Raw genomic sequence first — 12,587 nt, forward strand, 5'->3', positions numbered from 1 at the left:
TATCTATCTGTTTCTCATTCCCTCAACTGCATATTCAAGTTGAAGATCTTATAATTTAGACAGAATGACCTTCTTTCTTTTTCTTTCCTTCTTTCTTTCTTTTCTTTCTTTTTGTTTTTGAGACAAGATCTTATCACATAGTTCAGGCCGGCCTTGAACTCATGGCTGAGCTCCTGCCTCAGCCTCTGTGTGCTGGGATTACAGGCTTGCACCACCACTCCTAGCTCTTTCTTCATCATTATTAGCAACTCATTTTCCACAAACTTAAAAAAAGTGAAAATAGTATTTATACCCTCTCCTAGTTACAATTAGTTTACCTCTTTCAAGGGGCAGATCTTGCAAACTCTTCTTTCTAAAGTGCATTTCTTGCAATTGTCTTGAATTGTCTCAAGTTAAGTCCTGCTGACGATGAGGACTTCTGGGTAGAAACCAATGCTGTCAGCAAAACTGTCTTTTTACACAAAGGACAAATTACTACACATGAAGAACTCCACGCTTTAGGACATCTACAGTAAGGCTGCCCATATGACGATGTGCAAGTGGTTCTCTGGGTAAGATTTATTAACTCAGCAAAACTCTATGCATGCTCTATTAACTATATTACACATACCATATATTTATTAAAGCTCTTGAAATAAACTATCACATTCAAAAGCACTGAATCTGGATCTAATTTTTGTCCAAGATCAAAGCCACTCATAGTATTTAAAAATAAATAGGTCATAGTAAGTAATTAGTACTGAATGCTACTTCTTCACACTTAACAATAAAGAAAGAAAATAACTTTGGAACAAGCTTCAAGTTCAGGAGTATTATTAGTTGAATATTACTGGTTTAAACACTGATAGATGAAATCAATATATCTGAATGATTGTCTAACACATAATAATGAGATAGGTGCAGTAGACACACTGGGTATTTATGAAATGGAGCAAACTACAGAAGTTATGTTTTACTTCTCCATTTAAATAATGTTATCAGTGTCTTCTACTAACTGACTGTCAATGTGCAAATTACTTAAATCTCTGCATTCATTTTCTCATCTGCTAAATAAGATGAAGAAGGCATTCTTCCTTATGGATCTGTGACTTACGTGAAGTAATTCATAAAACAAGTTTATCCCAGAAAGTAGTATGCAGAAAGCACTAAATAAATGTTAGCCATTGTCAAGATAGTTCAGTAACACAAAAACTGTGGGACAAATGAGGAAATCAATAATCCCATTAAAATTTAAAAAAGAATAGCTACCTTAGGAACATAACTAGTGCAACAATCCTTTGAGATTTGTATTATTGGAAAACATAGTTTAGGCAAGTTGTAACCAATTCAAAGAGCCCATTGATGTTTAAAGGAGGAGATTTCTAACTTTCTATCACAGATTTGACCAAAGTTCACAGGATCATGTCACACATTGCATATTAATTCATTGTCTTAATAGCAGAATTCTAAAAAATGTTCCTCTTCCTGGCCTAGAATATCTCAAACAGTTACTTTCTATAGAATAAACCATTTTTGCAATGACCCAGGGTAAATCAGTTGACTTGAACATGGTTGATTTCAGATCTGTTAACTATATTAATGTCACTTTTCAAATTTTCCCAAAATAAAGCACTTTTTTTCTGTTTGACGTTTTTTTCTGAGCCAAGGAATTATGCTATTGCAGTTTCTAAAGGAATAGCAAAATGCTAATAATATTAATTGCATAAATTGAGTAAATTTTCTATTTTATATGACAAGGAATCTCAAATAAGAAATTAAACAGTAATTACAATTTGTCTTTCTATTGCAATCTGAGGGTGTTAATTGTTTAAATGTGTTAGATTACATCTTTTGTAATGAAAATTCTTGCATTGCAAAACTATCATTTAACAGGCAACTTAGTATATTATGCACAGAGCATGGAATTATTTATTTAGAGAAATGTAGTGACATCAGTATTAAAATTATTTATATGCTAAGCAATTATTAATCTGGAAAGGTTTTTTGAAATGAACAATGTTTTCTTAAAATATACGAAACTTTGAGAAATTTAATAGTACAATAGATTTATGATAAAAGCAAGTTGAAAAATTCAAGGAAAGTAGATTGATTTTCAGAAATAGGTTCACAAAAGTGCTCCCCACAATGCCTTTATAAGTGTAGACAGATGTATTTTAAATTACTTTATAGAGAGTGTAAAGACACTTTTCCATATGTTACTATTAAGAGTGGAACACTGTTCTATGTAAAATCTACAACTACACATCTCAAAATATCAATTTGGTAAAGTAAATGAAGATCAAATGGCAAAGGCAATTTTAAATCTATATACCTATTGTATTTGGGAGAATTATTAGGGGAACTATGTGGTTAGGACAAAGAGATCAGGAGCTGTTCACCAAAAACAAATGGTCTTAGAAACAAAAGCATTGTGCAAATTAAATTCCCTATAAGAATAAGGTTGAATCTTGTTCCATATCTTTTAAAATTTGTTCAAATCAATTATGAGAGTTATTAGTGTCATTTTCCTCATCTAGCTATTCTGAAATAAAGAACAGCAGTGACCAATAGAAATAATCCAAATTCATCAAACAATGACATTTTATTGAATCATAGTTTTAAAAATCATTATTATCCATTGTGAATACAGCCAAAGCATACCTAATCTGTCATGTGAACTCTGAATTGTTTTACTTTGTGTTGTAATATAGTTAAAATGTTCCTCCAATTTCAATTTTATATTTTCTTAATTTCATTATAATACTCTCATTATTTTGTTATCCTTTTGTAAAGAAGAACTAAAGTTCTCTTTATTTAGTATCATAATTTCAATTTCTTTATTCTGAAGAGCAGCTCTTTTCAAACAAAATAATCATTAAGTTTAGTTAAAACTGAACTCTATAGCTAGTCTCCCAAAGAGTAACTTAATAATGTTTTATAGAGAACACTGTACAGAAATTGTGGCATGTCTATTTTTGCATCTATGCATTCCAAATAATTTGTTTTAAAAATACCTGAGGTCATGCAGATCCTAGCTACCTAATTTAGCTATGCATTACTGATGGAAGATTGTTTTATGCTTACTAAGTATTCAGAATTTTAGCCTTTGACCTTCCCTCCTTTTTTTTTAATTACATGGACCCATGGTCTCAAAATCAGTAGATATGCTAGGAAAAGCCATAAACAGGAAAAGGCGTGATTTTAAATCTCTTAGAAAAGAAAATGAATATATTTTGGATTAACCTAATTTAGGTTTGAATTTTGACTGTTTTAGGCAAAGCACTAATATGTTTTGAGTTGAATTTCATTGCCTGTAAATTGGTCTTAATACTTACTTTATATTGCAGCTGTGAGGATTAGGTTAGACAATGCCCAGGAAGACCCTGAAGACATGCATGGTGTGTGTACAGTATTTCACTTCATTTGTTTTAGTTTATTTTAAATTTTTGAGATAATTTATGCCTTACTTTGAAAACTGGATTAAACAATATATCTCATTGTCATATTCTTTCACTTATATATTTCTGAATCAGGATATCACTATTTCATTAGCAACAATTTTTACTTTGCAGTGCTACATAAAAATAAAATACCACAACACTCGGCTACATCTTAAGATTTGATGAAATATGGTAAATGCTCTCAAAACAGGGCTTTTGAAACGTACAGTAAGGAATAAATTTCCTCTAGGAAAGTCTGGCCCACAAGCTGATTATACTATGTATACCACTTTTATCCATAATTAGGAGAAGGATTTTGGTTGAGATTTAGAAGAGAATTTAGGTGCACTCCATGAGTTGCATACCTTCTAGCAAGGAGTGGAGGTATCTGTTTAATATTTTTAATTAAGTGAACTAACTGCTAGTTTTTCTCAAGTTATTATTGATCAATGCTCCACAATAGAAACTGATGGTAAGAAAACATTCTTGTTTCATAATGCATCAGAATTTGTGGAGAAGAACTGTAAAAGTTGTTTGATCTGCTGGCATATAATAGTTGTTAAAGAGGATCAATGAAATTTCTAGTTTCTTTAGTACATTACATAAAAGAAATCTATTGATCATATTTGCCTCAGCAACGTTATTTTCTTACATTTCTGGAATATATGTCACTCAAGTTTTGATATAGAATCTATTCATGTATCAGATGTTGGCTTTGGCTCATTACTGCCAGATGACCTTGCACAAGTCATTTGATCCAGTTCTCAGCTGTTAAGGGCACCAATTTTAAAAAATGATATTTCCATGTCTTTTCTATTTCTGCCTATGGCACTTCAGGTGATCTGGATGAAATTACTCAGGAATCAATATATAGTGACTGTGACAGGGAGCCAGCCATATAATAGGACAGAGCACAGTTGGGTAATAGACTCTAATTAAATTCTTCTACAGATGCCCTTTGTTATCACCATGCTTACTTTGCAGAAGACATTGAACCTACTGATTTTATTTTCCATGTGTATGGAAGTCATTCAATCATTAGATCATTTTGGGTTAACTCTGAAATAGCAGTGTAAAACTTTAAGCCCTGTATCTTGTCATGCTCATTTAAGGTTTTACACCCCTCAGTCTTCACTGAGTTTATCCCAGGATTGCAGAGCTGTATGATTTTTTTAAAGAAAAGAAAAATACCAAAAACAGTGGTATAAAATTTCAAAACGAGATTGTAGGAGAGTAACAATGATTAGTACATTGTTATCAATGTACTATGTGTCTTGTTAACAAGATTGTGGGAGAGTAACAATGGTTAGTATATTGTTTTCTTTGAAGTAGTTGCTCAGATTATAAGATATAGGCATGAAAAATTGATCAAACAATATAGGCATAAGCCTTTGCTGAATGTTGGAGATAAATTTTGTATCCTCTTCAATGTGGACTTTAAGCTTCCAGTCATGGTCATCCAGGCAATTTTTGGATGGTTTCATCCAGAAAATACTTTAAAGGTTTCCCTCAATAGTCTTATCTCCTTGTTAGTCAATCAAGTGCTAATCAAGATATTGCCAAGAAAGGACTTTTTTTTGGTGTTTTTCTGGTACCGGGAATCAAACTCAAGGTCTTGAGCTTGCCAGGCAGGCACTGTGCCACTGGGCTAAATCCCCAGCCCAGAGAAGACTTTTTATAGGTGGAACTAAGGTTACTAACCCACTGACCTTAAAGTAGGAGAACTCCTCTAAATTCCTTTGGTAGGTCCAGTTAAATCACATGCGCCATTAAAGCAGAAGAGAAAGGCAATCACTGTATCAGGAGCAGAGGTTGGAAAGTTTTGAAAAGCATGGGAAGGATTTGACCCACCACCACTACCTTTGAGAACAAATGGGCTGTGAGCCAGGGGCTGAGGGCAGTACAGAAGTTCGGAGCTACCACTCACTAACAGCCAGTCAGGAGATGGGGACCTCTGCACTACACCTACTAGGACTGACTTATGCCAACAACTGGGATGAGTCTGGAAGTGACTTCTCTCCAGATCACTAGAAGGAACACAGGATAGCTGACACCTTGATTTTAGCCTTATTAGATTCTAATCATGTCACCCAGCAGAGCCTGCTAGATTTCTGATCCATAGAAGTGTGAGATGATAAATGGGGACTGTCTTAAGTGGCTACATTTGTGGCAGTTTGTTATGGTAGCAACTGAAAACTAGCACACTATCCATCCATCCACCCATGCAGCAAATACTTATTGATCTCTGCCCAGAACATCCAGGAGCTGTTCTTGAGCTGGCGACAAAGCAGTGAAAAAAGACCAAAGTCCTTTTCTTTATAGAATTTACTTTCCAGTAACAATATCTGATAGTCCCAAACCTCTAGCTACCTCATTGCTGTTTGAGCACATAGTTCTGTGAAATTAGGGCAAGACTGGACCTGTGGGGCACCCTGAGGACAAGGCATACACAGCGATGTACTGTCTCCCTGGCCAGGCACCACGTGCATTTGGGTGGATGCATAAATCTAGCTAGTTGTTAGTCTCAGGACTAGTAAACTTGAATGCTTTCTTTGAGTTTACAAACAATATATATGATAACAGTTCTTAGTGAAGACTTAGCAAAAATTATATAATGGTGCTCTAGCAAAAACTGCATTGAAATCTAAGATATACCTGATAGCACCATTTAGAGGGAGTAGATAAAGGAAGATTCTTTTCAGGGTCTTCCCAGGGTGCACAGGACAAAGTTAAGACTGATGAAGCCAATATTCCCTTTTTCTACAAGAAGATAATAGTGTTTATGGTGCACTTGAAACTTTTTGCATGTCTTCACTATGTCATTTGCTAAGAAAATGCATGAAGCCTGAGCAACAGGCTCCTTCCCATGTAAGTGTCTTAAAAAGTCTGTCATCAAACCTGGAATCTACTGCTCCAAATATGTGTCCTGACTCAGAGTCAAGTTAGGAAGAAAGAGCAAGAGAAGGCAGATGTTACAAGGATCCTGAGGTTTGTGCAGTGCTGTTCATGCTCACAAGGGAGCCACCCTTTTCTAGGTTTGCCTTTTTCCTAGTTGGGTGGTGCCAAACAGCCGCAGCCCTTAGGCCTTCTGGCCATGTATTTATCAATGCAGCTGCTAGGTACAGCTGGGAGGAGGCCTTTGCAGATTTGGCAAAAGGAAAATGACTGCATGTCAGCATAGTTTCACTCTTCAAGCATTTTTAGAAAACACTGCTCTGTTGGCCCTGGTCAGCACTCAGTGAGTGTGCGGCATGCCTTCTTTCCCGCTCTCCTTCTTTCCCTCTCCTTCTCTCTCTCTCTTTCTCTCTCTCCCTCTCTCTCTCTTTCATTCTTTGATGCTTTCTCTCTCTCTCCCTTTCTTCCTCCCTCCCTTCCTTCCTCCCTCCCTTCCTTCTTTGCTTCCTTTCTTTCTCTTTTCATCCATCAATGAAAGACACACAGTGTGGCCTGTCTTTGGCACACCCTGAAAACTCCCTGATGCTTCCGTGTTTCCTGTGCCTGAGTCCCATGGACACAGCGAGACCAGCCTTAAAATGAAAGCGAGCTTCACGGCAGTAGCCCGCTCAGCCGGTGTGTGACACCTGTGTGAGGAGGTGTTTTCAGGCGTGACTTCACACTTTTCTCTCCTCACACTAGTCACTTGAACCTGATTGGAAATACTTTTTAGAAATTTTAGTTTCTTGTCATAAAAACACCCCACTACCTTCCTTTGAATATCATTATTCAATATTCACAGATTATAAGAAACTTTGAAATTGAGATAGGATAGAAGAAATAAAGATAGGCAATAAGGAAACTCAACTTTTTGTCTCCCTTAGTATCTTAAAACTCCAGTTAGATTCTTGCTCAGCTCTGCCCCAAGCATATTAATCACTTAAGGAGTATCTGCCTTGCAAGGGTTATGAGCCCTAAACTTACCTGGTCTGTCTTGTCTTCCTTTAAAACTGAGGACATAACTAAAGTCATTTTCAGGGTTTGCAGGGACACCCAATTGCCAGTTTTCACAACTTCCAGTTTTATATCCTATGCAGCAGCAACATCTAGAAGTCTGAAAAATCTATAATCACCTTGAGTTCCAGGGAAAGCAAAGTCTTGCAGACTACTTATCCCATGAGATCACTTGCCCCCAAGCAGGAGCAATTACCTAAAGTCAGAATCAAGGCTCCTTCTTCCCAAGCAGTAATAATCATCTCATGCAAATCGAATTGCCCCTCAAGCTATTAGAATGTCTCTGGGGCTATGGGAACCAGGACCAAGATAATGATCCTTGGATGCTGGTCCACCTCAGCTAATTCCTAAGAGCTAGCCTTGTACCTTTGTGGACCAGTCACTCTGAACCCCTGCATCAGACTGAGCTCCCCAGTTGCTCCAGCTGAAATTCCATTCTGCTCTCTCTTACTTTCTAACTCAGCCTAATAAATCTGCCTATACATCCTGAAAATTCTTGTTTGTTCATATGAGTCAAGATCCTACTTGGTAGGGTGAGTTGTGGTCTGCATGTCCTATTTAGGGGACTTCCTTGACTGGATCAGATGATGAGAAGACATGTTTTCACTGCTCCTAAGCACAACTATATCGAAGTCATTCAGGTAGGTGCTTACTTACTATATTTATAATACACAAACACCAAAAAACTTGGAATACTCAGTGATTTATGGTGTAAGAATCATAAACTACTTATAATCTTTGAAGCATATAAATAAATATCCAACTTGCCTACAGGCCAAACCAAACCTTAAAGTAATGGGAAAATTATCATGCAATAATGGCCCAATTATATTGTAGTTTAAAAAATTTTAATATTGTATCACTAACGAGTGATTTAGTATGTGATAAAAATAACTTCAAGATTCAAGGAATAAATTCTAAGATAAAATGTAGAAGGAACAGAGGCAGAGTTGTAATAAGTAATGCAAAATCTAAGTTAAAAGCCACTGAGTAAAGAGTGATTTTTCTTTTTCATTATATGGCCAACTCAAAATGGATATAAATAGGCTCACAAAAAGCTGAGAGTAAAGTACTGTATTTAAGAGCAAAAAAGGTAAATTGATCTTAGAGGGCATAGAATAGAGCTTAGTCATAATAACATTCCACCATTACTTTTTTCTTTATTACTTGGTACGTTAATTCAAGATGTACATGAGGATATAATACTGAAAGCAGGCAAGCAAGGAAATATCAATAATATTTGCAATTTTTCTGGGGAATATGTCCATTGTATTTTTCAATTCCACCTTCATTGACGGCTAAGCTTATGTTGAGCTATTTATATTCCATTCTGTCAAAGTGAAAAACACAGATTTTGAAGAAAGACAATAAAAACGGAAAGCTGATTTCACACTAAGTAAAAAATTTCTCTTTCAGTGTCATGTTTGGCTAAAATAAACCAAAATAAATGTGGCAGGGAGTTGAAATGGGGCTCCCTTGAATGTTGGGGTCAAGGTAAGTGTGGGAGCAGCTTTTTAAGGCTGATCCAGTGGGGGAATTTTAGGGGACCAGCCCTGTGTGGGGCGCTGTGTGGGGCTATGTGTGGGGATGGCTGCTCGACTGTGCTCTGAATCCTGAGCCCCCCTTTGTAACCCCTTCAGTGCGCCTCCAGTGTTTCCTTGGTTGGTAACAGGGGTCCTGGGTCCTCCTCTTGGAGAGAGGAGAAATGGGGCCTGGGTCTGCTCCCCCAGCTGTCAGTTCACAGCAAGGGAAGGACACTTGTCACGTGGGAATGACTTCTGTCATAGTCATTTTGACTTGGTGTAGTGTGGATTCCTAGCAGGATAGAGGGATGCCTAACAAACCTAGGGTCTTGAGACAGGCAGGATATGGGGGCATAATCAAGACTAAAGATGCATCATGCATCTGGGGGCAGCAGGCATGGAAGAGCAGGAGTGGGGACACTGGGGTGCCGGGGTGGGGACACTAAGGACCTGTAGCCAGCAGTAACCCCGGGCACCAGGAATCTGCCAGTCTAGCCCAAGAGGGCAGAGGTACTAAGAACACCCGCTCCTCCATGGAAGAGTCTTAGTCAAGCTTGGAGTGAGATGCCAACATAACACCGTACAACCTATAGACCCAGCACTCTGGGAATCTGAGACAGTAGGGTCTCAAATTGGAGCTCAACCTAAGCTACATAGCAACTTAGCAAGAGCCTGTTTCAAAATAAAAAGGGATGGGGATATAGCTCAGTGTGAAGGCCCTGGACTCAACCCTTAGCACCACACACACACACACACACACATACACATACACACACACACACACAACCACAGAGGCATGAAAAGTGAGGTGAAGCCACCACACTCCCTCTCCCAGACAAGCTTCCAGTCCAGAGCAGGTCCAAGTTGAGCAAGGACAGAGTACCAACACTGGAACCCAGAATCATGAGTGTCATTCAAAGTGCATGGGAAACTCAGAGTGAGTGGAACAATCTAGGTCCCTGTTAAACTTTATGCAGGGTCCGGGAAAGGCTCCCTCACAGAATAAAGCTTACTTTTTGTCTTCTACCCCCTTTAAATTTGCTGTAGTTATGGCATGAATGTGACTATTCAACATAACATTACATTTAGTGACATTCTTATTTTCTCTGCAGTGTCCACAAATAGACCTTTAAAATGTCTTTGGTGGTACTCACAAAAGGTTTGCATATCAAGGAAAATGAGAACGAGACCTTAATTATCAGCACATTTAGTGTAGGTGATATTTTAGATGGTTTCAAAATCACAAAATAGGAACTGACTGAATATAGGAACCGCCTTAGATTAAAGCTTTAGACCCCTGCTTGCTTCCTGGCTCAGACTGAGTAAAACTTCCACTGCAGACGGTTCACAGAAGAGAGCACTGTATTCTCCTGGGCAAGTACCTGCATGCTTGCACATCTGGGGCCCACTGGAGTTTTTAAATACATTACAATGCACTGTACAGGTTTCTCCAAGCCTATCCTAAAGGCCTTAACTGAAATGGTGGAAATCTCTGATTCAAACGATTAGATATCCAATTAGCAGCAGGGATGGTCCTAGCCTGGAACTGGAAGTCATGGAGAATCAAATAACTGTTGTCCTTAGATCCATGCTGGGTGACTGTAGAGGGGGTGGGAGGCTGACAAAGCACACATTTCACACATGGTTTTGCAAGGAGGTTGAGGGATACCCAGTCTCCCCAGCCCTTCCACTGTCTCTGCATCTGCGTGAGGAGGCTGTCACAGAGTAAAGGTTCTGCACTGCAGGTGGATGGGCAGTGCCTAGAAGAGCCAGCCGTTCATTCTGCCAGCACAGGCCATACCAGCAGGGGCTCTGAGAAGATGAGGACTGAATTTGGATCTAGTGGGAAAGCAGGACTCTGTCCCAAGCGTCTTGGGTTCTGTTGTGTGCTGGGCACTCATGGCCAGGAAACAGATGTCGGAGCATGCAGCCCATCCTGAGGGTAGGCAGTGGGCATAAGGACCAGTCCCAGGTCCAGTCCTCAGCCTGTGCCCTGTTGTCATAAGCAGTGAATGGGGTTCCCCTGTATAATCTGTTTGAAGAGCATCATACATGCCCTGGGACTGCAGGCTCTGGAGGTGTGCTGGGCCGTGAACTTCTCTGCAGTTCTGCTTCTCATCCCCGCAAGGGCAGTGGAAAGACAGGACACCACCAACACTGCAGATAGAACTGCGGTGTGGGGAGAAACACAGACATGGCTATGTGGAAGCATTTAGGTTTAAACGGTAAAAATAAGAGCCATTTATAAGCTGAAAGCTGAGTTTTTCTTAGAAAGAGGCTGAGATTTCAGTAGTCCATTTGGACAGGCAATTTTCTGCAAACCTCCAGATCTGGCCTGGTGATTAAACACTTCGTCCTCCTCTGCAGTGAAATGGGGGCCAAAGAGAGCGAAGCCTGGCAGGGAGAGAGATTCGTGCGGTGAGTTTGTCTGTATTGGCAGTGTCACTCAGATTTGGTTGTTCATTCCCTTCGTTCCCACCACGTCAACGCTCCTGCCATCAGGACCTCTTTATATTTCTCTGAAGGTCAATGAACTGCTTTTTAAGTGAAGGAGCTAGAGGAACAGAGGAGTTGTGGAACTCATCTAAGGTCACACAGGTGGGAAACAGGGTTGAGCCTAGAAACTCTGATGCCAGAGCCTTTATTCTCCTTGGCTGTTGTACCCTGTGTCTCTTTTTTTCTTTTCTTTTTTTCTTTTTTATGTTCTCTTCCCTTCCTTCCCCTACCCACTTTACTCTTCCATTTCTTTTGTTCTTTCTTTGTTTGCCTCCTGACTCCCTCCTTCCCTCCCTCCCTCTCTTCCTTCCTTTTTTCTTTCTTTTTACAATGCTGGGGATTGAATTCAGGGTCTCTACACTGAGTTACAACCCTAGTACCACCCCCTACATCCTTTTAGTGACAAAGTCTTGCTAAGTTGCAAAGATTGGACTCAAATTTCATGCACTACCACACCAGATCCCACTTGTTTTTCCACACACTTGTTTATCCTGCTTGTCCAGAGCATTTTCCCTGCCTTGTCCACTAGGTGAATAGCAATTTATTGGTTTAAACTCTATTTGGGCTCCAAGAGGCCTAGGCTTCTTGCTCAACTGCCATTCCTTGTACAAGGAATGTCTTCCTTGGGGTACCAGGGCCTCAGAATGGAATTTATTAAAAAACTGAGTGTTTCCTAGAATAGCAAAAGCAATTCTGGGCAACAAAGTCAAGGCAGGGGATATCACAATCCTTGAAATTATACTACAAAGCTACTATGATAAAAACAGCATGGTACAGGCAAAAAGCACCAGACTTGAGGATCAGTGGAACAGATTAAAAGATGTAGAAACAACTTTCAACATACTCAACTACCTTATCTTTGAAAAATGCCTTCACTGGAAAAAAAATAGCCTCTTTAATACATGGTGCTGGGAAAATTGGCTTTCCACATGATAAAGATTAAAACTAGACCCATATCTTTTACCATGCACTAACCTAAAATCAAAATGTGTCAAAGATCTAATATTAAAATAGAAACACTAAATTTGCTGGGAGATAAAATAGGTAGAACACTTGAAGACATTGGAGCACATAGACTTTATGAACCAAACCCTGATTGTACAGGAAATATCACAAAGAATCAAGAACTGGAATCTCATTTTATTAAAAAGCTTTTGCACAGCAAAAGAAGCCACCAACAGAGTGAAGAGATAACTCACAG

General features: G+C 38.9%; 1 protein-coding gene across 3 annotated transcripts in view; it reads right to left on the reverse strand.

Annotated features, from left to right (window-relative positions):
- Pacrg (PARK2 co-regulated) overlaps positions 1 to 12,587 on the reverse strand; it is a 511,308-nt gene that overhangs the window by 192,749 nt on the left and 305,972 nt on the right. Inside the window, exon 5 of one of the 3 annotated variants that reach the window (XM_005390693.2) lies at positions 7,445 to 7,467. The exons of the other annotated variants lie outside the window; for them this stretch is intronic. Coding sequence (XP_005390750.1) covers positions 7,460 to 7,467 — 8 coding nt within the window. The 3' untranslated portion in view covers positions 7,445 to 7,459. Of the gene's footprint in view, positions 1 to 7,444; positions 7,468 to 12,587 lie in introns of those variants that run through there. 3 annotated transcript variants of the gene reach the window in all.

This window comes from Chinchilla lanigera, unplaced genomic scaffold (assembly GCF_000276665.1).
Source record: "Chinchilla lanigera isolate Chin_1 unplaced genomic scaffold, ChiLan1.0 scaffold00038, whole genome shotgun sequence".
In the NCBI taxonomy this organism is placed as follows: domain Eukaryota; kingdom Metazoa; phylum Chordata; class Mammalia; order Rodentia; family Chinchillidae; genus Chinchilla; species Chinchilla lanigera.